The sequence below is a fragment of the Meles meles genome, chromosome 20, assembly GCF_922984935.1.
Source record: "Meles meles chromosome 20, mMelMel3.1 paternal haplotype, whole genome shotgun sequence".
NCBI classification, from domain to species: Eukaryota; Metazoa; Chordata; class Mammalia; order Carnivora; family Mustelidae; genus Meles; species Meles meles.
In genome coordinates this window covers 8,152,782-8,177,965 of record NC_060085.1, presented here as the reverse complement: position 1 = coordinate 8,177,965, position 25,184 = coordinate 8,152,782, and the positions used below count along the sequence as shown (strand labels likewise).

The window sequence follows — 25,184 nt, the reverse complement described above, 5'->3', positions numbered from 1 at the left end:
GGTAGGAAGCATTCTTAACCTCGTATTACAGGTGGGGAAACTGGGGCACCAGGCAGTTATTGGCTTGGTGGGGACTGGGGCCCAGGTCCGGTTTAGCCATTCCCTGCGCAGCGTCGCACTGACCCAGCCCCAGTGCCCACCCCGCGGCAGTCACGCCACCACTCCGTACCAGGCCTTTGCTGGGCCGCTTCCAGCCCTCGGGCGGCGGGTTGGTGGGGGGAGGGGTGACCTCCCGCCGCCTCCACCGCCCGCGCCCTCCCGGAGCTGGGCCTCGGCCAGCCCCGCCCCCTCCCGCCCCCCGCAGCGCCCAGCTGCAGCGGTGGCGGGGATCGTGCCCCTGGGACTCCGGGAGGAGGGGCGGGAGGACGATACCGGACCCCTTTAGCGCACGCGCGCGCACACACACACACACACACCTGCGGTCCAGGTGCGATCGCCTTCTCCCGGCATCCCCCCCTCCACGGCGGCCCGGGCTGCTGGCGGCTGGGGGCGGGGCCGGCCCGGAGTGGGCAGGGCGGGGGCGGAGCCACTGCCGAGGGCCGGGCGGCCGGGCGGTGGCGCGCGGAGGACGCACGGGCGGCGGGACGCTGGGACGGCGGCGGCTGGAGCGCGCGAGGCGAGTAGGACCTGAGGTTGGGTCGGGGTTCGAGTCCGCTTCGGGGTTCGAGCGTGGTTCCCCATCCCACCCACCCCCAATCCCGGGGCGCGACCTCGCCGTTCTCTACGAGCCGCTGCCTCCAACTCCACCGTCTAAGTCCAAACTTTTCGGACTTTGAATGTCTGGTTCCCCGCGTCTCTGTCCCCTCCCCGTCTTTGACTTCGTCCCTGCTTCTCTCCCCCGGCCGCATCCTCCTCCGTCTGTACTCCTCGCCCTGCCCCTTTCCCGCATCACTGCCCTCCTTCTGCCTCTTTCTCCCATCTCGGTCCTCCTGTCTATCTCTCTACCCCCGCTCTGTCCCCGCTCGCCCTCCTCGGTGGCCAGCCGAGCCAGGCCCCAGACGGCGGGAAGGCGTCCGGGCGTCCGGCCGGGCTGGGCCTCGGCCTGGCGGCTGGGCCGGCGTGGGGAGCGGCAGCTGTTTGCCATTAGCCCGGGACCCCGCAGGCCCCGCCCCCCCCGCACAGGGCGGGGCCATCCTTGCCCCCATCTTTGGAGCGGGGAGACCCCAGAGACGTCCGGGTTTGGCTGGGAGGGAGGGCTTCAGGGAGACCCCGCCGGACATTCGGGCCCACCGGGGACACCGCGCTTCTTTCCCTGTCCCCTCTTGGAGTGTCCCGCCTCCCTTTTTCTCCATCTCTCCTACCCGGTGTTTCCTTTTCTGTACCCCTAGGGCCCCGTACAGGGATGGGGGCTTCAGCCGCCACACTCCCCACCTCCATCTGCTTTCTAGACCTGCAGTCATCCTAGCACATAGAGGGTGGTCAGATGACTGGAGACCCTCAGACCTCAGTCTCGGTGGGAAATGGGCAGAGGGATGTGGAGTTGGGGGTGAGGGTGGTGTGGCCCTGGCAGTGGGGAATCTGCCAGGCTTAGGTTCAAGTTCAGACCCAGCCACTTCCTCCTGTGGTGACCCTGGGCAAGTCACTGGACATTTCTCTGCCTCCGAAGCGGGGCAGTAACCGTGTGCCTGATGAGAATGTTGTGATCAAATCAGTAGCTGGGGGGATTATTACGGTTATTACTCTCATTTGCCCCGCCGCTTTTCACCTCCAGGGGCCACCACGGGCTATTTGAATTCTTCCTGCCACCAGTATCTCTCAGGTCTCTCGAGAATACTTTTGATCACTTCCCTGGTGTGTAGGGGGTGAACCTCCAAGCAGGTGGAAAACTGAATTTCATACAATTGGTGACTGTGCTTCAGGCGTGGAAAGACAGAGACGTGGAGAGAGAGGGAAAGAGAAGTGGAGCGAGACCCAGACGGACGTGGAGAGACGGAGGAGAGACGCGGAGAGACGGAGGAGAGACGCAGAGACGTGGAGAGATGTGGAGAGACTAAGCAAGAGGCGAGCAGGGTGTGAGACAAGGACAAGCTTGGCCGCCCCTGGAGCCCCAGCCCCGCCTTCATGCCCGGCAGGTGCCCCGCCTGGCCAGTCCTCCCAGGTACCCACTGCCCTGGCACCCATAGGCCAGGAAGGGTCTTCCTTGGTGGGATGGGCTGGGGGCCTCTGGAGCAGGACAGCTAGAGGTCAGACAGAGGAGAGGACTGGCCAAGCTCAGGCTGAGTGTTGGGGACAAAGGGGTCCTGGCTGGCCTCCAGGGCTGAGGAGGGGTTAGTGAGAGGCTGTGATTGTCCCTCCCTTTCGCAGCCTCCAGGCACCCTCTCTTACTTCCTCCCCCCCGCCCACCCCCATGACTTCCCTGGCCACCACCCTGCCTTCTATCCCTGCTGCGCCCCCAAGCCGGACGCATCCTGGGGGGGCAGGAAGTTCTCGTGTAGCCCGGCAGCGAAACTGTTTATTTTTAGAGAAAATTGTTTCCATAAAGAGGAAAGGCTTTGCTCCTCACTGCCTCCCCCCAACTTTCCCTACCCCCCCATCTGGCTGGCCTGCCCCCGCTCTGCTTTGGGGTCCCCTACCCTGAGCCCCATCTCTCCTTGTGCCCATGTGTCTCCATGTTCTCAGATCCTTGCAGGAAGACTGTCTCCCACTCAGTGCTCCAGCCCCCTGCCCACCTCAGCCTCCATCTGTCCCTGTAGCCAGCTTCTGGCCTGGGCTGAGAGGAGGGGTGCAGGAAGGGTGGGGCCTGTCGGGCTTGGGGCCCCCCAGCCCAGGGCCTTGTGGAGGCGGGGCTGTGGGAACAGCTGGAGCCTGTCCAGGGGCCGGACAGATGTGCAGGCGGGTTGGAGGTTTGGTTTCTTTGTTCCAGGCCGCAGGGACCCTCCCCCCTCCAACCCCTTTCCAGAAGCCCAGCTGGGTGTGTTCCTATGCGTTGGGGGGGGGGATTGGGAAGGGGACATTTGTGGGGGAGGGGTGGCCCCATTCCCTCCCCCCTTCCCCTGCAGACTCCCCCTGACTTCAGGCTCCCATATCCCCTCTCCCCAGGTCCGCTGCAGGTGATCTGAGTCATAGGCCTCAGGTGACTCTTGAGGACCGTCTGCAGAAGAGAGGATGGCCCAAGTCCTGCATGTGCCAGCCCCCTTCCCAGGTCAGGGGACTCAAGAAGAAAGGGCCCTGCCTGGGTGTCTGGGGAAGGATATGGCCCAGCCTCTGGGGGAGGGGGGAGGGGAGGGGGGTGTTGAGGGTAGAGCACAGCCCTGCCCCGAGGGCCTGAATGAGGGTTGGCTCTGCCCCAGAAGGGCTGATGGGGCCGACAGTCTTTCAGGGAAAGGGGTGGGTCCCAGTAGAGAGATGGGTCCCCTTGGGGGGGGGGGCGTGGAGGGAGGAGGCACGGGACAGCCCTGAGGGTTTCCAAGGGGGTGACCGGGCCTTGCGCAGACACTGGAGTCACAGCTGAGCACCCAGGGGGCTCCCATCCCTTGGGCAAAGAGGCCCTGACCCTCCCCGGGACGTGAGTCTTCGCCCTGAGGAGGGGACAGCCCTGAGGAGGGGACAGCCGTGTTCAGAGGCCCTGGTCTTTCTTCACGCCCCAGGGACCCCCGGCCCAGCCTCCCCGCCCGCCTTCCCTGCCAGGGAGCCTGACCCACCGTACTCCGTGGAGACGCCCTACGGCTACCGCCTGGACCTGGACTTCCTCAAGTACGTGGACGACATCGAGAAAGGCCACACGCTCCGGCGTGTGGCTGTGCAGCGCCGGCCCCGCCTCGGCTCGCTGCCCCGGGGTCCCGGCTCCTGGTGGACATCCACCGAGTCTCTGTGCTCTAATGCCAGCGGGGACAGCCGCCACTCGGCCTATTCCTACTGCGGCCGCGGCTTCTACCCGCAGTATGGCGCCCTGGAGACCCGAGCCGGCTTCAACCCGCGCGTGGAGCGCACGCTGCTGGATGCCCGTCGCCGCCTGGAGGACCAGGCGTCCGCGCCCGCCGGCCTGGGCTCCCTGACCCCCAGCGCAGCAGGCTCCACGGGCTCCTTGGTGGGCGTGGGGCTGCCACCGCCGACCCCACGGGGCTCGGGACTGTCCACACCTGTGCCTCCTAGCGCCGGGCACCTGGCCCACGTGCGGGAGCAGATGGCGGGTGCCCTGCGGAAGCTGCGGCAGCTGGAGGAGCAGGTGAAGCTGATCCCCGTGCTCCAGGTGAAGCTCTCTGTGCTGCAGGAGGAGAAACGGCAGCTCACGGTCCAGCTCAAGAGCCAGAAGTTCCTGGGCCATCCCACGGGGGCCCGAGCCCGCAGCGAGCTCTGCCTGGACCTCCCAGAGCCCTCCGAGGACCCGGTGACGCTCGAGACCCGGAGCGTGGGCACCTGGGTCCGGGAGCGGGACTTGGGGGTGCCTGACGGGGAGGCAGCCCTTGCCGCCAAGGTCGCCGTGCTGGAGACCCAGCTCAAAAAAGCACTCCAGGAGCTGCAGGCAGCTCAGGCTCGGCAGGCTGACCCCCAGCCCCAGGCCCGGCCACCACCAGACAGCCCCATCCGCGTGGACACTGTCCGGGTGATAGAGGGCCCTCAGGAGGTGGAGGTGGCGGCCAGTACTGCCGCGGGAGCCCCTGCACAGCGGGCCCAGAGTCTGGAGCCCTATGGGACAGGGCTGCGGTCCCTGGTGACATCTGGAGGGGTCGAGAGCCCTGCTGTGTTCCGGAGCCATGAGGTGGTAGAGACAGTGTTCCCAGCATCCACGGCGCCCACTGGCAACGTCCACCTGGTGAAGAAGATAAGCATCACGGAACGAAGCTGCGATAGGACGGCAGGTGAGCCATAGTGGGTCGGGGGGGGGGGGGGAGGATGGTGGAGAGGTCCTCTTTCTTCCTGTGAATGCCAGGGTCCGACCCCAGCCCTGGCCTTCCACCAGACCAACCACTCTGGCTCTCAGAGCCTCTGTTTCTTCACCTGCAAAAAGGGGACAGTTTGCCACTAGTTCTGGGTTGTAGGGAGGCATGCAAAAAAATCAGTATCTGATTAAATGTGCACTTTCATGTCTAGTACATTGTACATATCCAGGAAACAGGAAGTATTTGAGGGATGGTCCCTAAGACTGTTGGTTCGTTGGGCAAAAAACCCACCCAATTTATTCAGTAAATGACAGAAACCAATTTCAGACTAGTTTAGGCAATGTAAAGGAAATGTATTCAGGCAACTTAGTGACAGCTTCAGGTATAGCTGGATCTAGGTGCTTCAATATCATCAAGGATCTTTAACTCTCTTCTATGCACCTTGGGGTCTTCTTTCTCAGGTGAATGAAAGTAGCCCCACCACTCCAGGCATCTGTCCTTCCATCTCAGTGGAAAGGGAGTCTCTCAGTCCAAATAGTGCCAATAAAAGAAAAAATTCCACGGGTGCCCTTCATTGGCTGGTGGCAGTCATGTGCCCGTCCCTGAGCCAATCACGGTGTCCCTCACTGCCCAACCCCAGATCCTAGGGCTAGAGGCGTTCCACCCAAGTCCTGTGGCCTTTGAGGGAACAAAGGGGTGCCCCCCCTCCCAGAGGAAGTGCTGAGTCCTCAAGCCAGGAAAGAGGATGTGGGATCTGCAATATGACAGCTGCCCCACCATTGCCACCCTTAGGCTCCTGGGAGAAGCTGTCGGAATGATTCATAATAATGACAGCTGTTCTTTATCAAGTGCTAGCCTGTTGCCAGGTGCTGTGGTAAGGGTTTCACTTGTGGAAGGCTGAAGAGTATGGGCTTTATACTCAGGCCACCTGCGTTCAGTTTCTACTTCTTGATGTAGGGACTAAGTCTCGGCCTCAGCTTCCCTGTCTGTAAAGTAGTGTAGCGATAGTCCCCACCTCCAGGACTCTGGATTACTGTGCACAGTGAACCCTTAGTCGCTGCTCGTTGCTGCTTCTGTTGATAATTTTCAGGCCAATTCCGCTTCTAGCTGGGGAAACTGAGGTTCAGGGGACAGTTGTACTTGCCCTGGGTCACACAGCCAGGAAGCAGCTGAGCCAGGATCTGGACTAAGCTCAGCCTGAACCTACAGAGGGCTCAGAGGTACAGCTCAGGTCCTCATCCCAGTCTCCAATGTCAGAGCCCCACGGCAGGACCTCGGGGCACAAGCTGGAGGGTGGGGACCCAGCTGTGTTTTCATGCTTTTCCATGTTGTTCCTGGCCGACTCCAAACACCACTCCTCTGTTCTGTGTCCATCGCAAACACCCGGCCCTTTGACTCTGGCCCCCAGCCAAGGGCCCTGCCCAGCTCAGCCTTGGGCTTTCTGAGAGGCAGCCTTCATTCCAGACATGTCGCCTCTGGCAGCCGTGGGACTCCCTACCTGCAGGACACCCAGACATGGTGATGTTGCCACTCTGTGCAGGCTGCTGCCCCCCGAAGTCCTTCCATGGGTCTCTCTTAACTCCTTGCTGCAGCCAGGAAGGTGTCTGCTTTGCTGGGGCAGAACTGGCGTGTGCTGGTTCATTTCAGTGTCATTGCCTTCGGCAGACTTTACCAAATGTTTGCTGTGTACCACACTCTTCTATGCACTGGGGATGCAGCAGTGAAAAAGACAGAGGATGTACGGGGCGCCTGGGTGGCTCAGTGGGTTAAGCCTCTGCTTTCAGCTCAGGTCATGATCACAGGGCCCTGGGATTGAGCCCGCATCAGGCTCTCTGCTCGGCAGGGAGCCTGCTTCCTCCTCTCTCTCTGCCTGCCTCTCTGCTTATGATCTCTGTCTATCAAATAAATAAATAAAATCTTAAAAAAAAAAAGAAAAGACAGAGGCTATACGATAAGCAGGAGAAGCCCTGTAATAAGTGAAGAAATGTCATTTGAGAGACAATGTGTTTGAAAGCAGATGAAGGAGGCGCACGGGCCAGGCAGCACGGGATGGGGTGGCGGCCTGGGCTCCAGTTCTGATTTCCCTGCTCCCCGAGTTCTGTGCCCTTGAGCCAGTTACTTGACCTCCGTGTGCCTCATTTGCAAATCGGGGGTCATGATAGCCCAGTGTCACCAGAGCAGCGTGAGGTTTAATGCGTCTGTTTCTGTCGCGTGTTCCGTGTTCTGTTCCAAGGCCATTGGTTCTTGGAGCCAAGATGCGAAAGAAAGGAGGCAGGCAGTGGGCACAGAGGTGGGAAGAAGAGTGTTCACAGCAGGGGCAAAGGTCCTGAAGTGAGGAGGGGCTGGAGCACATCAAGGTGTGGAAGCAGGCGGAATGGGATGAGGCCGGCAAAGCCAGGCCCAGAGGTGGTGGGGTATCAGAGATGGGTCCTGTAGGACTTGTAGACTGGGGAGAAGCCCTGTGAAAAATGAAATTAGATAGTACAGAACTTGACAAATGTTTGGACTGTGTGTTTAGGTCGGCCAGCTTGATGGGTAGATCCGGGAGTACTCCCTGGAGGAGGCGGCAAGGAGGCCTTCTCTGCCATCTAGAATTTCCTCACTGCCAAGGAAGGGCGGGGAGGCTGAGAAGCAGCCCTCCCCCTAGGCTGACAAGGGCTAAGGGCTGGTCGGGCTGGGCTGGCAGAGGCCTGGAGGCCTCAGCAAGTCCCATCCCCCTACCTTCCAAAGACACTCCCCCCCCCCACCCCCCACCCCCCCACCCCCCCACCCCCCACCCCTGCAGATCAATGGGAGAAGGGGCTGCTGGGCATGCCCATCCGCAGGGGCTCGGAGGCTTTGAAATGTACTTTGCTCCCATTCAAAACATATTCCTGTGACGGCAATTCATATTCTTTGTGAAAGTTTGGGAAGTGACAGAAAAATCTGGAACACAAAGCAAAACCCCCATGAACCCACCTCCGCCCAGACACAGCTGTCCGTACTTACTCTTCCTTCCGAGATTTTTAATGCGGAAAGTAAAACGCATTTTTCAACCGCAGCAGGGAGTGTGTTGTCTTGCGATGAGTGCGTTATTTGACTCTGAAAAGCAGTTAGGCAGCCTCCCTAGGGGCCTGGGCATTTTTAGCCGCTTTTCATGCTTTAGTTCATTTACCTCCTCCAAGCCACCTGGAGGCCAGGGTGGGTGGTATTTTCATCCCCATTTTAGGGATGAGGAAATGGAGGCCCAGAGTGATGGCCCACTGTTCCTGAAGCCAGGATTCAAACTCTGCCTTTAGTTTCTTGGATTTAACATGATCCCAGAAGCATTTCTTCTCATTAAAAATTCCTGGGATGCCGTATTTACTGGGCAGCTGCGGCGGTCATTATCATCCATGTTACGCAGAAACCCCTCCCGTCTTCTGTTTTCTCGGGGAAGGTTTCTGGAAAAGCTTTTTTTTTTTTTTAAGACTTTATTTGTTTAATTGTCACAGAAAGAGAGACAGAGAGCACAAATAGGGGGAGCATCAGGTAGAGGGAGAAGCAGGCTTCCTGCTGAGCAAGGAGCCTGATGCAGGACTTGATCCCAGGACCCTGAGATGATGACCTGAGCCCAAGGCAGATGCTAAACCAACTGAGCCACCCACGCGTCCCAAACCTTTTTTTTTTTTTTTTTTTTTTTTATTGGGCACCTCTGTGGCTCAATCGATTAAGCATTGGCCTTCGACTCAGGTCTTGATCCCAGGGTCCTGGGATCGAGCCCCGCATCGGGCTCCCTGCTAAGCAGGGAGCTCACTTCTCCCTCTCCCTCTGCCACTCCCCCTCCCTGCCTGTGCTCTCACTCATTCTCTCTCAAATAAACAAATAAAATCTTTTAAAAAAAAAGATTTTATTTATTTATTTGACGGAGAGCACAAGCAGGGAGAGTGGCAGAGGGTGAGGGAGAAGCAGGCTCCCCGCTGAGCAAGGAGCCACACATGGGGCTCGATCCCATCATGACCTGAGCTCAAGGCAGACGCTTAACCAACTGAGCCGCCCACTGGCCCCTGGAGGACCATTTCTGAGGCCCATGATTATTGCCAACTTGCTCTATTCCCTTGTGGCCTCGCTCCCTTCCCACACTGGGTGCCTGAGTGGTTTACATTTTTAAGAATTTCATTCGGCCCAAAGGAGGCCCAAACGGAGTTCATTTAAATTCTTCAGCTCACGGGGCCCACCTCCCTCGGTCACCTGCACACCAGCTCTCTCGTTTTACTTGATTTTTTTTCTGCCTTCACCTTCCACCCTCAATGCGGAGGGTCGGTAAATATTTTCAGCTCCGTGGGCTGTGTGATCTTTGTCGGAATGGCTCAATTCTGCTTGGTTCTTTTCTTTTTTTTTTTAATTGCCAAGAGCTTATTTTTGGCATATTTAATGTATGCATTTTAATGAGTGTAGTGCCTCCGTTTCTGTGTAGCTCGTAAGCCCGGACAATGTATAAAGGAACAGACGTGGCTGTGTGAAATTCGGTTTCATGTAATTTTCACATGTCCCAGAGAGCATTCTTCTTTGTTTTTTCCAACCATCAAAAATGCAGAAATGGTGCCCACGGTCCAGAGTTGGCCAACCCCTGCTCTCTGCCGTTCTCACTCCCCGCCTCCCCCCCACAGCCCATGTACTATCATTCCTTGCAATCCACCTTCCAGAAGCTTATTTAGACATTTCAGTGTCCTTGAAAAGTATGCTCTGTGCATGCTTGATTTCCTAAAATGGTCTTGTGATTTCCGAAGGAAAAATCTTCCCGTTTCTTTTTTTTTTTTTCTCTCTCTCTCTCTCTGTACACTCGTTTTGAACCCTCCACCCCGATGCTTCTACCTCGGGCTTGTTACTTGTTTTTTTTTTAATTTTTTATTTATTTATTTATTTATTTTTAAAGATTTTATTTATTTATTTGACATACAGAGAGAGATTACAAGTAGGCAGAGAGGTAGGAGGAAGCAGGCTTCCTGCTGAGCAGAGACCCCCCCCCCCCACCAATGCGGGGCTCAATCCCACAGCCCTGAGATCATGACCTGAGCAGAAAGCAGAGGCTTAACCCACTGAGCCCCCAGGCACCTGGGCTTGTCCCTTGTAACGATCTGCCCTAGGTGCATGCTACGCTTTTCTTCTCCATGCTCCCTCGGTGGGCACCTGGGTGACTTTCAGCTCCTCGTGGCCGCGAGCAGTGACAGCGCTATCTGCATGGGCCACCTCCCCTGGGGTTGCTGAATCACAGGGAATTCAGCACTTTACATTTTGTCTGATCCTTTCTGGGAAAGCTCCCTGTCCACATTCCCATCACCCACGCTTGGATCCAAGGTGCCCGTTTCCCCCACATACCCACCGGCGCGAAGTTTTCTCTCAGGTTTTGCCCATCGACACTGGCGCAGAGTGGTACCTCCTTGTTTTAATGTGCATTTCTTTGATTATTTTTGGTAAGATTTGGCATCACTATACATGTTTAATAAGATTCCTCTGCGAATCACTTACTTTTAACCTTTGTCCGTTTTTCCTCGGGTGATTTTGAGAAGTTCTGGCATATTCTAGAATCAGGGTTGGCAAACCACAGCCTTTGGGCCAAATCCAACCCGTTGCATGTTTTTATAGGCTCCCAAGCTAAGAAGGGGTTTTTATTGAACAATATGAAAGGAACATTTTGTGACATGAGCACAATTATATGAAAATAAAATTTATCACGACTTGGCCACGCCCATTTATTTGCATACTGCCCAGGGCTACTTTTGCAACTGAGACCCTCTGGCTTCCATAATTGAGAATATTTATTGTCTTGTGCCTTACAGAAAAAGTTTATTGAGTCTCGTTGTAAAAGATAATCCCTTGGTCATTTCCGGCATTGTGAATATTGTCCTGTGGTGTGTACTGTTCTATCATTTAACTTTGTGAGGGTGGTTTTTCTGTTTTTGTTTTATCAAGTAGAAATCTTCATGTTGGATACAGTTAACCCCATCGTATTTTTCTTTTCTTCTTTAGTTGATTTTTTTAAATTTTTTTTCAGGTTTCATTGAGATGAAATTGGCATGTAGCATTGTACCCATTCAAGGTACACAAATAATGATTTCATATTTGTATATATTGCAAAGTGATGACCACAGTAAGTTTAGTTAACATCTGTCAGCTCACAGAGTTTCCATGCTGGATAGGACATCCCTAGAATTTATTTATCTCATAACTGGAAATTTCTACCTTTTGACCCCCTTCTCCCATTTCCTCACCCCCCCTGTCTCTGGAAACCACCGCTCTGATCTCTGCATCTAGGAGTTTGGTTTTTTTCCAGCTCTACATGTGAGTGAGATCATCTTGTATTTTTCATATGTAGGTTGAGGTTGGTTTGTTTTTAGGAAGAGTGAGCAGGGAATAGGGAGATGGATAGAGAGAATTCTAAGTAGGCTTCAGGACCACACGACCCTGAGATCATGACCCCAGCCAAAGTCAGGAGTCAGACGCCTCATGGACTGAGCCATGGAGGTGCCCCATCTTTGAGGATTTCTTTCTTTCTTTCTTTCTTTCTTTTCAGACAGAGATCATAAGTAGGCAGAGAGGCAGGGAGAGAGAGAGGAGGAAGCAGGCTCCCTTCTGAGCAGAGAGCCCTATGTGGAGCTCGATCCCAGGACCCTGAGACCATGACCTGAGCTGAAGGCAGAGGCTCAACACACTGAGCTACCCAGGCGCCCCTCTTTGAGGAATTTTTGAAGGAATCTTCCCCCTCCTGAGGCCCCCGATACTCTGTTACATTTTCATCTGGTAGCTACATTGATACTTCAAAGTTTTTGCGTTAAGGTGTGAGGTAGGGATCCAGCTTGGTTTTTCTTGGGTCGAATTAGCTGCTTTTTCCCAGCATCACACCATCTTTCCCACCAATTTGTGGAAGCCCCTTTGTCTTAACCCCAGCTTCCCTCAGCTGGGGCCTGGGTCAGGCCTTCTCGCCTTGGTTCCTTTGGCACGTTTCTTCCCTCTGTAGTGCCTGCCGTGTGGGCCATTGTGGCTGTTTGGAATGGCTTACTCTACCCTCAGCCAGCTTCCCCATCTTTGCCCTTTTGGGTAAAGTTGCCTTTGCTGGTCATGGACTTCGGTTCTTCCATGTAAATTGTGGTATCGCTTTGCCCCATTCCTTCATGGAATGACACTAATACCTGTGATCGGTTTTCTTATTGTTATTGCTGTTTTAGCGTTGAGTGTCTGACTTCGAACTCCTCGCACTGGAAGCAGCCATCCAAGCCTTTCGAGACAAGGGCCTGCTTTTCCCTGGGGGCAGCAGGGGCTATGGTTTGCTCTATTTCTTTTTTTTTCCTTCCCCCTCCGCTTTTTTTTTTTTAAGATTTTATTTATTTATTTGACAGACAGAGATCACAAGTAGGCAGAGAGGCAGGCAGAGAGAGAGGAGGAAGCAGGCTCCCTGCTGAGCGGAGAGCCTGATGTGGGGCTCGATCCCAGGACCCTGAGATCATGACCTGAGCCGAAGGTAGAGGCTTAACCCACTGAGGTACCCAGGCGCCCCTCCCCCTCCGCTTTTAAAAAATTGTGGTAAAATACATATAACATTAAACTGAGCACATGACCCACTTTCAGGTGTCCGGTGGCATCAGTCCATTCACGTTGTTGTGCAGCTGTCACCAGCATCCATCCCCAGAGATGTTCCATCTTCTCAAACTGAAACTCTTTCCCCATTGAACCCTGACTCCCCACTCCCTCCCCCGGCTCCTGGCGCCCACCATCCACTTCCTGTCTCTGCGACTATGACTCCTCCAAGGACCTCACATAAGTGGAGTCCTGTCTTACTTGTCCTTTGGTGACTGGCTGCTCTCATGGCGCAGAATACAGGACCTCACAGGTATTGGAATTAGGAGTCCGGAGTTCGGGGCCAGTCACCCAGCCCGGGAACCGGCCTGTGTGTCTCCTCTGTGTGGCCCGCTTGGCCACAGAGTCATTTTGTTGGTTGGTTGGATGTGAATTTATTGACAGAGTTTAAAAAAGAAATCAGGAGAGTCACAGAAAAACCCCAGGGTGTGTCTGGTTCCCCCCAGGGGCTCGGGCTGCGGCTCTGGAAGCCAGCGGGGGCCCACCACGCCCTGGGCCGGGGGCCATCGACCGGTCTGTGGCCACCGGTAGTGTCTCATCTGTTCTTCACCCTCTGCTTGTGCCGACTGTTGGCGCGCTCTGCTCTGAACTCCAGTGCTCACGGATTTGAGAAAGTCTTCACTGTGTCAGAAAAAAAAAAAAGGGTGTAACTTTTAAAGGGAATTGAAAGGAACTCGTCCGCAGAGCCCATGGCCAAGGGTAGAAATGAGACGTCCTGCGGGAAGCAGGGACACGAAAGCCACACGTGGGCTGGGGGAACCTGAAGCAGGCTCTGAGATGGGGACAGCCACTCACGGTGGCGCCTCTGTTCCTGGCTCCAGGTTGGGGATCCTGTCCCAGCCACCCCCTACTCCCACATGGGCAGTGAGGACCCTTGGGACCTAGTGCCCACAGAGTCACCTTTGTCCTCTGCCCGACCTGAAAAAACCTGGGTGGTTTTTTCAAATTGTGGTAATATATACATCATATAAAACTTACCATCTTAACCATTTTGTTTTAATATTTTTATTTTTTTTCAGCAGGCTCCATGCCCGTTGTGGGGCTTGAACTCATGACCCTGAGATCAAGCATCACATGCTCCACGGACTGAGCCGGCCAGGCACCCCGCCCCTGTCTCAGCATTTTCAAGTGTCCGGTTCAGTGACACTAAGCACATTCACACTGTTGCGTGACCGTCCCCACCATTCATTTCCAGAATATTTTCATCTTCCCAGACTGAAAATCTACCTGGGTGGGGTGGTTTTTTGGTTTGTTTGTTTTTTGAAATTTTATTTTTATTAGAGAGAGAGCGCGCGGGTGTGCACGCTCATGGGAGTGAGGTGGGAGGGGCAGAGGGAGAGAGAGACTCTGCACTGAGCGCGGATCCCACCCCGAGTCTCAGTCCCATGACCCCCGAGATCATGACCTGAGCTGAAACCAAGAATCAGACGCTTAACCAAATGAGCCACCCAGGTGCCCCTACCTGGGTGGGCCTTTAATTTTTATTTTCTGAGGCCCCTGGGTGACTCAGTTGGTTAACTGTCTATCTTCGGCTCAGGTCATGATCCCAGGGTCTTGGGATCGAGCGCCTCATCCGGCTCCCTGCTCAACGGGGAATCTGCTTCTCCCTCTCTCCCTGCTCATGCTCTCGCTCACTTGCTTTCTCTCAAATAAATAAAATCTTAAAAACCATTTGTTTCCTAATAACCCTTATTGTTTCTTTTTCCTGATTGTTACAGTGTTACCAGCTTCCAAGTACAGAAGGGAGCAGTGATATCTAACACAGCCTTGCTTTTGTTGAAATACTAATAAATCTTATGAAAGTAGTGCTTACAGTTCTCTTGAATTAACAAATGATCCTTGAGCACTATTGACGTTACAGGCATCGTTCTGAGCCTCCTTTCCCCCCTGACATTCTGTCTTCAGTCCGCACACCACCACTATGTTGGAGGGCATATCATTCTCCTGAGGCACAGAGAGGTTAAGCGCCTTACCTGAGGTCACACAGCTTGTTCATGGGAGAGTTGAGTTCCTACCATGACGGGGACTCATGGCTCTGGTCAAACCTTGTTTCCAGACAGCACTCAGTGTGATGGGGGGGGGGGGGGGGATGGAGGGTGCTGGGCCACAAGCCAGGACTGTAGAGTCACAGTGTCCTCCCTGTCCCTGACCAGCTGCCAGTGCAGGCAAGAGACTGCTGTTGGAATCGGATTCTGCTGCTCATTCACTGGGTGACCTCAGGCAACCTTTTGTGCCTCAGTTTCCTTTATCTGTAACAACAAGAATCTCACGGGTGGGGAAGACTCACGGAAGCACCCAAGCCTTAGCTCTCCGAGCGCCTGGCCCGGGGCATGTAACCCCGAGGAGGCAGCCGTAACTGTTGGGGTTACCCACAGTGAGCACCCCTCTTCCTGCCCCTGCAGGTCTCCCGCAGGCTCCGGCAGAGGCCTCCTTGTCACCCCCAGGGGTGGCGGCGACCCCCCCAGCACAGCCTGAGAGGAGCACGGAGGGAGTGGGCGCCCGCGAGCCTGCTGACACAGCGCCCACCAGGCACGGGGCCTCGCGGGGGTCAGAGGCGGCGGGGGGCGCAGGTGAGTGAGGGTGGCCGCCGGGGATGGGGCCGGAGGCTTGGGCACAGGGCCTGGCTTTGGGAGATTCTTATGCGCCGCCCCCGCCCATCCTCCCCAGGCGAGCCCCCGGCAGGTGTGCGGTCCATCATGAAGCGCAAAGAGGAGCCCGCAGACGCCGCGGCCCACCAGAGGAGCCTGCAGTTCGTGGGGGTCAATGGCGGGTGAGAGGAGCCCCCACCCCACGCTCCCACCCTTGCCTCAGCTTCCACCCTCCTGTTTGTTCCTTGGTTTGTTCACGTCCAAGAACGCGCCCCACTCTAAGGCCCTGGATATTGCTTCACTACTTTAACCAAGGCGCTGTAGACAGCTGGGGACACTGAGGCACACGGGGCTGGATGCCTTGCTGGAGCCCACACGGCGACCGGGAGTCGGCCCCCAGCGGTCAGACTCCCAAGCCTGTGCGGTGGCTGTTGCTCCGCGCTGGTCCTCGGAAGGTGCCAGGCTGGGCTCCTTCCCTGATGGAGCTCCGGGTCCAGTGGGGCCTCGGGCACTGGCGCCCGGTTCAGCCCTGGTGGGGTTGGAGCACGGCGCTGCTGGGGGAGGGGAGGAGCCAGCCAAGGGAAGAGTGGGGGTTGGGAGGGCAGTCCCGGTGGAGGGCACAGCCTCTGCAAAGACGGGGGTGGGCGGGCGGGTGGGGAGGGTGGTGTAAGAAGTGGTAGACAGGGACAGTCTGGGGACCTTGAATGCCAGACCCAAAGCTTAGACCTGGTGCAGAGGCAGAAAGAAGCACAAGAAGGACCCGTCTGCAGTGGGGTGAGGGTCTGGCGCAGTGAGACCTGCATAAGGCGTCAAGGACTAGATGGTGAGAGCAGTACTTCTCCCTTCCCACCCCAAGCACGGTCGCAGTCCTAGCTAGTGTTTATGGAGTATTTACCGTGCGCCAGGCCCTGTGAGGCTCATGCGGCTGTTACTTATTTAACAGTTGGGGAAACCAAGGTGCAGAGAGGTCAAGGGCTCAGAGCCCATGTCCTTTCCCACGTGCAGTGTCTCCTCACTCCACCCATGCTTCTGTCCCAGATACGAGTCCTCATCTGAGGACTCCAGCACGGCAGAGAACTTCTCAGACAACGAGAGCACAGAGAACGAGGCCCCAGAGCCAGGGGAGAGGGTCCCAAGTGTGGCCGAAGCCCCGCAGCTCAGGCCCTCGGGGACAGCAGTGTCCAAGAGCAGCCAGGAGGAGCGCCAGCCATCTCGGGAGAGTCAGCAGTCGCCCGTGGTGGAGGGAGCGGCAGGAGCAAGTGCAGAAGAGGAGATCCGGTCAGCTTTCTGGGTGGGAGGGACTCAGACAGGGTGAGGTGGGTGACCTTCGCCTCAGATCTCACCGTTCGTGCCCTCTGAGGGAATCTCCCATCAGTCATGCACACTTTAGTCTGAATTAGCAAACCAGCACTCTCTCCTTCTGGCCATCAGAAGGTCTGCAGTCTTTGATAAAGGGCCTAATGTGGGTAGTTTGGGCTGTTGGAGTTAGAATTGAAGGGGCAGACAAAGTTTGTCCTTAAGCCACTCACTGTCTTTGGGACATAACTCCACCTGCCCATCCCGTTGGTGTCTTTTCTCCCCCTGGTGAAAAATCTGCCCTCGGGCCAAGATTTTTCTATCCATCACTACCTGCTTGGAATAAACCTTAGCCTGCGTGTCCACTTTCTCTTAGGATATGTCTGGGGTCGCCTGGGAGGCCAAGGTGAGCATTCCTGAAGTAAACTCCTCTCTTATCTGTCCCTGGCAGGATGGAGCTAAGCCCCGACCTCATCTCCGCCTGCCTGGCCTTGGAAAAGTACCTGGAGAACCCCAATGCCCTCACTGAGCGGGAGCTGGTACGATGGGGCTCCCTCCTTCCCTTCCAGCCCCACTGCAGCTTCTCAGCCGCAGTATCTCCCTGTGCCGGCCTCATAGGGACTCCAGGATCCAAGCTGAGAGCTTGGGAAGGGGCGGGGGGGGGGGGGGGTTGGTGCTGGAGTCAGGCCCCGGAGAGGGGCCGGGGCGGCAGGAGGACCCAGAGGGTGGTTGCCTGCCAGCATCCTGACCTCCGGTTCCAGTTGTTTTGGGGGCTTGAGGGAAGGCACTGCCACATGTCTCTTTCCGGGGGCCTGGAATTGCCTTTGAAGACCAGGATAGAGAGTTCACGCCTTCCCTGGGGGCACAGCTCGGCCTTTGGTGCCTGGAGTCCCTTTAGAATCTTTGTCTGGGGGGGGCTGGGGGCGCTTCTCCTGGAGGCTGTGGCTCAGGGTGGGGGTGTCCACACCCACACTCCCCGCCTGGGGCTTTGTCGGGTGGGGGGCAGTGGGGAGCAGGCTGTGGCGCCCTCACGCCCCTCCCCCACCCCGCACGGTGGCCAGAAAGTGGCCTACACCACGGTGCTGCAAGAGTGGCTGCGCCTGGCCTGCCGCGGCGACGCCCACCCCGAGCTCGTGCGGCGCCACCTGGTCACCTTCCGGGCCATGTCGGCGCGCCTGCTGGACTACGTGGTCAACATTGCCGACAGCAACGGCAACACGGCGCTGCACTATTCTGTGTCCCATGCCAACTTCCCCGTGGTGCGGCAGCTGCTGGACAGCGGTGAGTGGGGGGAGGGGGGGGCGGCAGGACAAGGGGACCCCGGGGCGGCTGGGCTGGATGCTCCCCCCACCTGGATAGTCTGATGGCGGAGGTCAAGCTGCCCTCTTGAGGAGCACACCAGCCTCCCAGTCTGATGGGGCAGGCGCTGTCCTCCCAGTCTGATGGGGGAGACCCTGCCGTCCCAGTCTGGTGGGGGAGACGCTGTCCTCCCAGTCTGATGGGGGAGACACTATCCTCCCTACCCATAGCCCCAGCATACCGAAAAGAGCACACATGGCCTTAGGGACAACAGGTACACCTTTCAGGTTCCCTCCTCCCCCCAAGAACCCCTGTGTGATGAAGGTGACGCCGATGGAGCCCGGTCTGAGAGAAGGGCACCGCCTCCCATCTGGGACTTAAAAGTACACGGTCTTCAAACAGGCAGGGAGAAATCTGTCCTTCCCTGGTCTAACAGGAAGACAGAGGCTCCCAGACGGATGAAGGAGGCAGAGCCCGCAATCTGATGGAGAAAATATAGGCCACGCTGAAGAAGACTGGCTCTTCCAGACCAGTAGAGGAGAACAACCCCTATGATTAGCCCTAAACCTGAGTACCAACAGCAATGTCTCCAGGCTGATGGACCAGACACAGTCTCCCCCTTAGAAGTCCCTCCTCTAATGGGCAGTGTGGCCAGAGGTGGAGACGCTGGGGCAGAATGGGGCTCTCAACCTTAGAGGAGGGAGGAATCTGGCCGCTGATGGGGGAGATGCTGCTTGGTTCTCATGGGTGCCCCCCCCCCCAGTTTTGGGGTCTGAGGTCCCGTGTCCTCTTTGCCATCCCCCCCAGGTGTGTGCCAGGTGGACAAGCAGAACCGTGCTGGCTACAGCCCCATCATGCTCACTGCTCTGGCCACCCTGAAGACCCAGGATGACCTTGAGACAGTCCTGCAGCTCTTCCGGCTTGGAAACGTCAATGCCAAAGCCAGCCAGGTACAAGCCCTCCATGCTGTGGACCCAAGCAGCCCTTCCTGCTCTCTGAGTCCCGGCTGTGCACCAAGCCCGCACGTGATCTTATTCCGTGCCCTGGGGGAGAATCCCCGCTCCACAGACAAGGGAGCCAAGGCTCAGAAAGGCATCTGTTTTCTCACGGCCAGACTAGAACAGGTGGGATTTGAACCTTCATGGTCTAGCTTTAGAAACCCATTCTTTTTTTTTTCTTTTTTTTAAGATTTTATTTATTTATCTGACAGAGATCACAAGTAGGCAGAGAGGCAGGCAGGGAGAGAGGAGGAAGCAGGCTCCCTGCTGAGTAGAGAGCCCGATGCGGGGCTCGATCCCAAGACCCTGGGACCACGACCTGAACCGAAGGCAGAGGCTTTAACCCACTGAGCCACCCAGGCACCCCAGAAACCCATTCTTTTTTTTAAGATGATATTTATTTATTTGACAGAGAGAGAGAGAGAGAGAGAGAGAGCATAAGCATGGGGAGTAGCAGAGGGAGAGAGGAGAGAGAGAAGCAGACTCCCCACTGAACAGGGAGCCCAATGTGGGACTCCATCCTGGGACTCCAGGATCATGACCTGAGCTGAAGGCAGATGTTTAACCAACAGAGCCACCCAGGTGCGCCCCCATTGCTGGCTTTTCTATTGATTTAGTTCCTTAATTAAAAACAATTTCAGGGAAGCCCGGGTGGCTCAGTGGCTTAAAAGCCTCTGCCTTCGGCTCAGGATATGATCCCAGGGTCCTGGGATCGAGCCCCACATGGGGCTGTCTGCTCGGCAGGGAGCCTGTTTCCTCCTCTCTCTCTGCCTACTTGTGAACTCTGTCTGTCAAATAAACAAATAAAATATTTTAAAAAATAAAACGAAAAACAAAAAAAAAATCCGTATGTTGCTTTAAAAAAAAAACAGCAATTTCAATAGTGGTGTTTTTTTTTTTTTAAGATTTTATTTATTTATTTGACAGACAGAGATCCCAAGTAGGCAGAGGCAGGCAGAGAGAGAGGAGGAAGCAGGCTCCCTGCTGAGTGGAGAGCCGGATATGGGGCTCGATCCCAGGACCCCGAGATCATGACCTGAGCCGAAGGCAGAGGTCTCAACCCGCTGAGCCACCCAGGCGCCCCTTCAATAGTTTATTTTAACTGAGGTGAAATATACATCAGAATATCCATTTAGGGGCACCTGGCTGCCTCGGTTGGTAGAGCATGTGACTCTTGCTTTTGGGGTCCTAAGTTTGAGCCCTGTGTTGGGAGTGGAGTTTACTTAAAAAAAACTTTTTTAAGGGGCACCTGGGTGCTTATTTGGTTAAGTATCTGCCTTCATCTCAGGTCATGATCCCAGAGTCCTGGGATCCCAGAGTCCCAAGTTGGGCTTCCTGCTCAGCAGGGAGTCTGCTTCTCTCTTTTCCCCTCCCCCTGCTTACGCTCTCCTTCTCTCTCTCTCTAAAATACAAATAAAATCTTATTAAACAAAATTTTTTTTTAATATTTTATTTATTTATTTGACAGAGCGAGATCACAAGTAGGCAGAGAGGCAGGCAGAAAGAGAGGGAAGCAGGCTCCCTGCTGAGCAGAGAGCCTGATGCGGGGCTCAACCCCAGGACCCCAGGATCATGACCTGAGCCGAAGGCAGAGGCTTGAACCCACTGAGCCACCCAGGAGCCCCAAAATTTTTTTTTTAAAAACAGGGTGCTGGGCGAGTGGCTCAGTCAGTGAAGCGTCCGACTCTAATTTCGGCTCCAGTCATGATCTCAGGTCATGAGATCGAGCCCTGCGTCAGACTTATCAGACTCAGGGCTGGGCGTGGAGCCTGTTGAAGATTGTCTCTCCCTCTGCAACCCCCTGCCCTGCACAGGCATGCACTCATTTTTTTCTCTCTCTCAAAATAGTAATAATAATAATTTTTTAAAAGACTATCCCTTTTAAAGTATACAATTTAGTGGCATTTAGTACATTAACAATGTTGTACAACCATCACCTCTGTCGACTTCTAGAACATTCCTATCACCCCAAACAGATGCACTGGGCCGTTAGCACTGACTTCTCATTACCCCTCCACCTGCTCCTGGCAGCCACCAGTCTGTTTTCGCTCTCTCCAGATTTGCCAATTCCGGATATTTTACAGAAATAGGATCACGTGGTATGGGTTCTTTTGTGTCTGGCTTTTCTTCCAACAAGCATAGTATTTCCAGGGTCCACCCGTGGTACCGTGAGCATCAGTCCTTCATTCTCTTCGAACGCTGAATAATATTCTGTAGTTTGTTTTTCCATTCATCCACTAACGAACGTTGATTTAATTTTTATTGACATTCAACTGACATACAGAAACTGTACAAGTCTTAGCTCAATAAATGTGTACATCTATATTGACACCTGGGAGCAAGGAAATTGGGGATGGGAGTCGGTAGGCAAGTAGCACTTCCCTAAAGAGGAAATATTTAAGACCAGACGTGAGGGATGAGAAGGAGAGACAGCAGGAGGAGGAGGGACCAGCAGGTGCAAAGGCCCAGTGGTGGGAGGGATTGTTTGGGATCTAGAAGGAGGCCAACAAGTGGGGATACCATTACCATCACTGTACTCGGGAGCAATGGAAGGTTTCAGAGCAACGGTATCCTGCCTTGGAGCCCCGCATGGTCTGTAAACTTCTTCCTTGCTCTGCCCAGGCAGGGCAGACGGCCCTGATGCTGGCGGTCAGCCACGGGCGGGTGGACGTGGTCAGGGCTCTGCTGGCCTGTGAAGCGGACGTCAACGTGCAGGACGACGACGGCTCCACAGCCCTCATGTGCGCCTGTGAGCACGGCCACAAGGAAATCACGGGGCTCCTGCTGGCTGTGCCCAGCTGTGACATCGCACTCACTGACCGTGTGAGTTCCCCGCCCGAGGTGCTCCGGGGAGGGCAGGAGCACCGCGCGGGGCCTCCTCATAGCAGTGGATGCTTTGCAGGATGGGAGCACGGCTTTGATGGTGGCCTTGGACGCCGGGCAGAGTGAAATCGCGTCTATGCTCTACTCCCGCATGAACATCAAGTGCTCAGTGAGTGTCAACACGGGCAGGGCAGTGGGGAGTGGGGGGCGCTCTGGGAGGGGATGGACGGTTAGGAAGGGCCTGTGCCGTTTAGGGCCTAGGCTTATTGAACCTTCCTCATGCCCCCGTGAGGAAATGAGGCATGGACAGCTGAGAGTATGTGGCAGTATTTGAACCTGGACCTGTCTGTTTCCATTTGAGACCTGTGCACTCACTTGAGAAATATTTACAGAGCACCCACTGCATGATAGACCCTGGGAGCCACAGCCCTGAACCAAACAGGAAACGGTTTCGGCCCCCCACAGAGCAGGTATCGTAGCAAGATACAAAATACACAGATTTAAAAAAAACATATATATATATTTACAGATCAGTATATCATACCAGGTGACAGTAACTGCTGGGCAAAAATCTGAAATAGGACAGGAGGAGACATTGAGAGATGGGGGGCTACTGAGGACATGGGGAAGTGAGTTGTGTGGCTGGCTGTCCAGGCAGAAGGAGCAGCCAGTGCAAAGGCCCTGAGGCGGGAGCATGCTCGAGGTGTTTGAGGAGCATCAAACACAGTGGGAGATGAGAGCAAGGAGGTGACCCCACGACTGCAGGCCTTTGTGGGCCGCAGTGAGGACTTTGGCTTTTCCTCGAAGCAGTGTATTCAAGGCCTTGAGATGTCTCACTGTAAAGAAACCGAACTCATGTCTAACTTGGCATTTCTCTTATTTGAGCACAGAAATCAGGGTTTTTAACAAATGATGCCTGTTAGGGGTGCCTGAGTGACGCAGTTAGTTAGATGTCTGCCTTCGTCTCCCAGGATCCTAGGATCCAGTCCTGTGTCAGGCTCCTTGCTTGGCGGGAAGCCTGCTTCTCCTCTGCCTGCCACTCCCCCTGCTTGTGCGCTCGCTCTCTGACAAATAAATAAAACCTTAAAAAAAAAAAAATGATGTCTGTTAGCAGAACATTTTCTGGAAGCCTAACAGGAGGATAATTTTGGTCCTTGCTGGATCATAAGTGCCTAATGGAGGAGAGAGCCATTCCAGTCTGAAGGGGGAGACAGGGGCACTCCTCATAGGTCTCTAAAGCAGTACCCTTGTCTGATCTTGTCTGATGGAGGAGACAAGCTCTTCTAGTCTGATGGACAGCATTCCAGGTGCCTCTCAGCCATGATGTCTTGAACCACACACAAGAGCCTGATTCAGCTGCTTAAAGTACAGTTATCCTTTCCAGTTTTCAGGTGGGGAAGCAGAGGCTTAGAATGACCACATCCCCGGCGCAGAGTCTCACAAATAGGAAGGGGTGAAGGCCCCGGGGGCCATCTGTCTCCAGACCTTGGGCAGGAAACTCACTGTCCCTTCCTCCTCACTCCTCCTTGCATTCGCCCTGGCCTCCCTGAGGCACATCTAAGCTGCGGCTCAAAGGTGACATGGTGGGTATTGATTATAGTGACCCCCCAGATGGTCCGGGAGAGTGAGGGTCACTGAGATAAGCCTTTCATCACATGACTTCCAGGTCCTTACTGAGGCTCTAGGTCTCCCCAGCTTCATTCCCCAGGGTGGTGGGACACCTGGGGCTCAGTTGCGGTGCTGAGGGCATCACCTGGAGCGCAGCTCAGCCTCAGTTTCTTCAACTGGAAGATGGGGGTGAGAGGACCAGGTGCGGAGCTGTTGTCTGATGTGTGGTCCCGCTCCCAGGGGCTCCTGAGGGACAGACCCCAGTCCTCCATCGTTGGCCAGCTAGACCGCTGCTGTTGCCTCCGCCCAGGCTGCCTGGATTCCACCCTCAGTGCCGCCTTCAGTCTGTACTCCCCCCAGCAAGCAGGGGACACTGTGAACACCTGAGTTAGGGTACAGCCCTCCTCGGCTCACGGCCCTCTGTGGCTGTCACCCTACAGTCATCCCCAGAGCCCACAAGCCCTAGACAAACATCCTCACCTCCCCCTCTACTCTCTTCCTCTGCCCCTTGCTCAGTCTGCTCAGCCTCTCCGCTGCTGCTGCCTCAGGGCCTTTGCACTTGCTGTTTCCTCTGCCGGAAAGCCCCACTTCACTCAGCTCAGAAGGCCCCCTGCCTTGACTACCTGCTCTCCATTCTCATTCCCCCTCTGCCCTTTATCTGTGATGAAAATCCTCCTCAGCCTCCATGCCCTTCTCTCAACATCCCCTCCTTAAGGCGGAGGGACCAAGTTCTCCTGTTCGCTCACCTCAGCCCCAGGGCCAGCCAACCTAGTTGGCACCTTGCAGGCCCTGGAAATGATGTTGAACAAGAATTCTGCTTCTTGTTTCAGATTGCCCCGATGTCTGATGATGAAAGTCCTGCGTCATCCTCTGCTGAAGAGTAACCAGGAGGGAGGCCAGAGGTACCGCCGCTCAGGGCCAGCCAGCCCCAGAGCCAACCGTCCCTCGTCCTCCGTCCCTTGTCTCCTTCCTCGCCAGCCCCCACGGAGACCTATCAAGGCCCACGTCTCAAAGGCAAGTGGGTTCTTCTTCTGCTTCCCAGGAGGAGCTCTCGATAGCAGCAAGACTGCAGCCCAAAGAGGGTTTTTCCTGGTATGCCAGTTCAAAGCCACCGCAGCACAGACTGAAGCTAAATTCTTCCATAAATTGGCGCCAGCGGCCGATGCCGGGGCGTGGGTTGATGAAGAACAGGGAGAACAATCAACTGGCAATTACGACGGAGCAGGGTGAAAGGGAAAATCCTGTATTTTTGAGTCACTATTGGGGGAGGGGAGGAAATCGTATTCCTTGTTGCCAAATTTGAAAGTCACTGGAATCGCATATTTTCATTTTAATCCTGAATGTTGCTATGCACGGGTCACGTCTGGAGTGCCTTAACGCGCCCCCCTCCCCCGTCCACCCCACATTTAATTGTCTGCCATATAATAGTGTTTTGTCCGCTCCCCCCAGACCCCTTTCTTGGGAGAATTTCCCTCTGGTCTCTTCGCAAAACAGATTCTGTCCTTGTCACTCAGGGCAGGAAGCTGAGTCCTTCCTTCTGCTTTCAAGTAAGAGGGCTCAGGACCCAGCAGCCGAGATATGTGAGCCGTGGACACCGCAAAATCACCCAGAAACCCATCCCCTCCGTGCGTGGAGGCCCTGGCACATATTAATTTTCCTCGAAAATCCTGCAGGCCTGGGGATGCAGGAAATGAATCGGGTTCCTAGAGCAGCTGCTGAGTCCCTGGGCTTAGAACCCTGGCAACAGGGCGGCCCTGGGGCTCCCCAGACTCCAGAATTTCTCTTGTCAAAGGGGGGATGGTGGTGGACAGGGCATGCGCGCGCTGTCCAGGCAGAGGGCAAGCTGCAAAAACTCCCTGTGTGCACCATTACAAGTTGGCTGCCCCCGAGGGCTCCCAGCGCAAACTTAAAGAGACAGGGCTTTGCAAAAACCAAACAAGGACCAGCTGGAGATTTTTGTTTTGGGGGGCTTTTTTTTTTTTTTTTTTTAAACAACCTACAGGCTTTCCGGAGCTGCCTGGCACAGAGCCTACTGGAAATAGGGCTCGCCAGACACACGCAGTTTCCTCCATGGCCTGTTCTGTCCCCCAGAAATCTTAACATCATTTTCTTGCCAGTTCCTTCCTTTTGTGAACCAAAAAAAAAAAACAAAAAGAAAA

At 55.4% G+C, this 25,184-nt stretch overlaps 1 protein-coding gene across 1 annotated transcript; it reads left to right on the top strand.

The window, feature by feature from the left end:
• The first annotated feature begins 1,955 nt into the window (after window positions 1–1,955).
• Window positions 1,956–25,184, top strand: KANK2 (KN motif and ankyrin repeat domains 2). Its single transcript, XM_045991119.1, has 12 exons — window positions 1,956–2,098; window positions 3,040–3,142; window positions 3,588–4,799; window positions 14,816–14,983; window positions 15,081–15,183; window positions 16,040–16,279; window positions 16,749–16,836; window positions 17,359–17,578; window positions 18,404–18,546; window positions 21,217–21,417; window positions 21,497–21,586; window positions 23,856–25,184. The coding sequence occupies exons 2-12, from the start codon at window positions 3,106–3,108 to the stop codon at window positions 23,907–23,909; spliced, it is 2,556 nt and encodes an 851-aa protein (XP_045847075.1). The 5' UTR covers window positions 1,956–2,098; window positions 3,040–3,105; the 3' UTR covers window positions 23,910–25,184.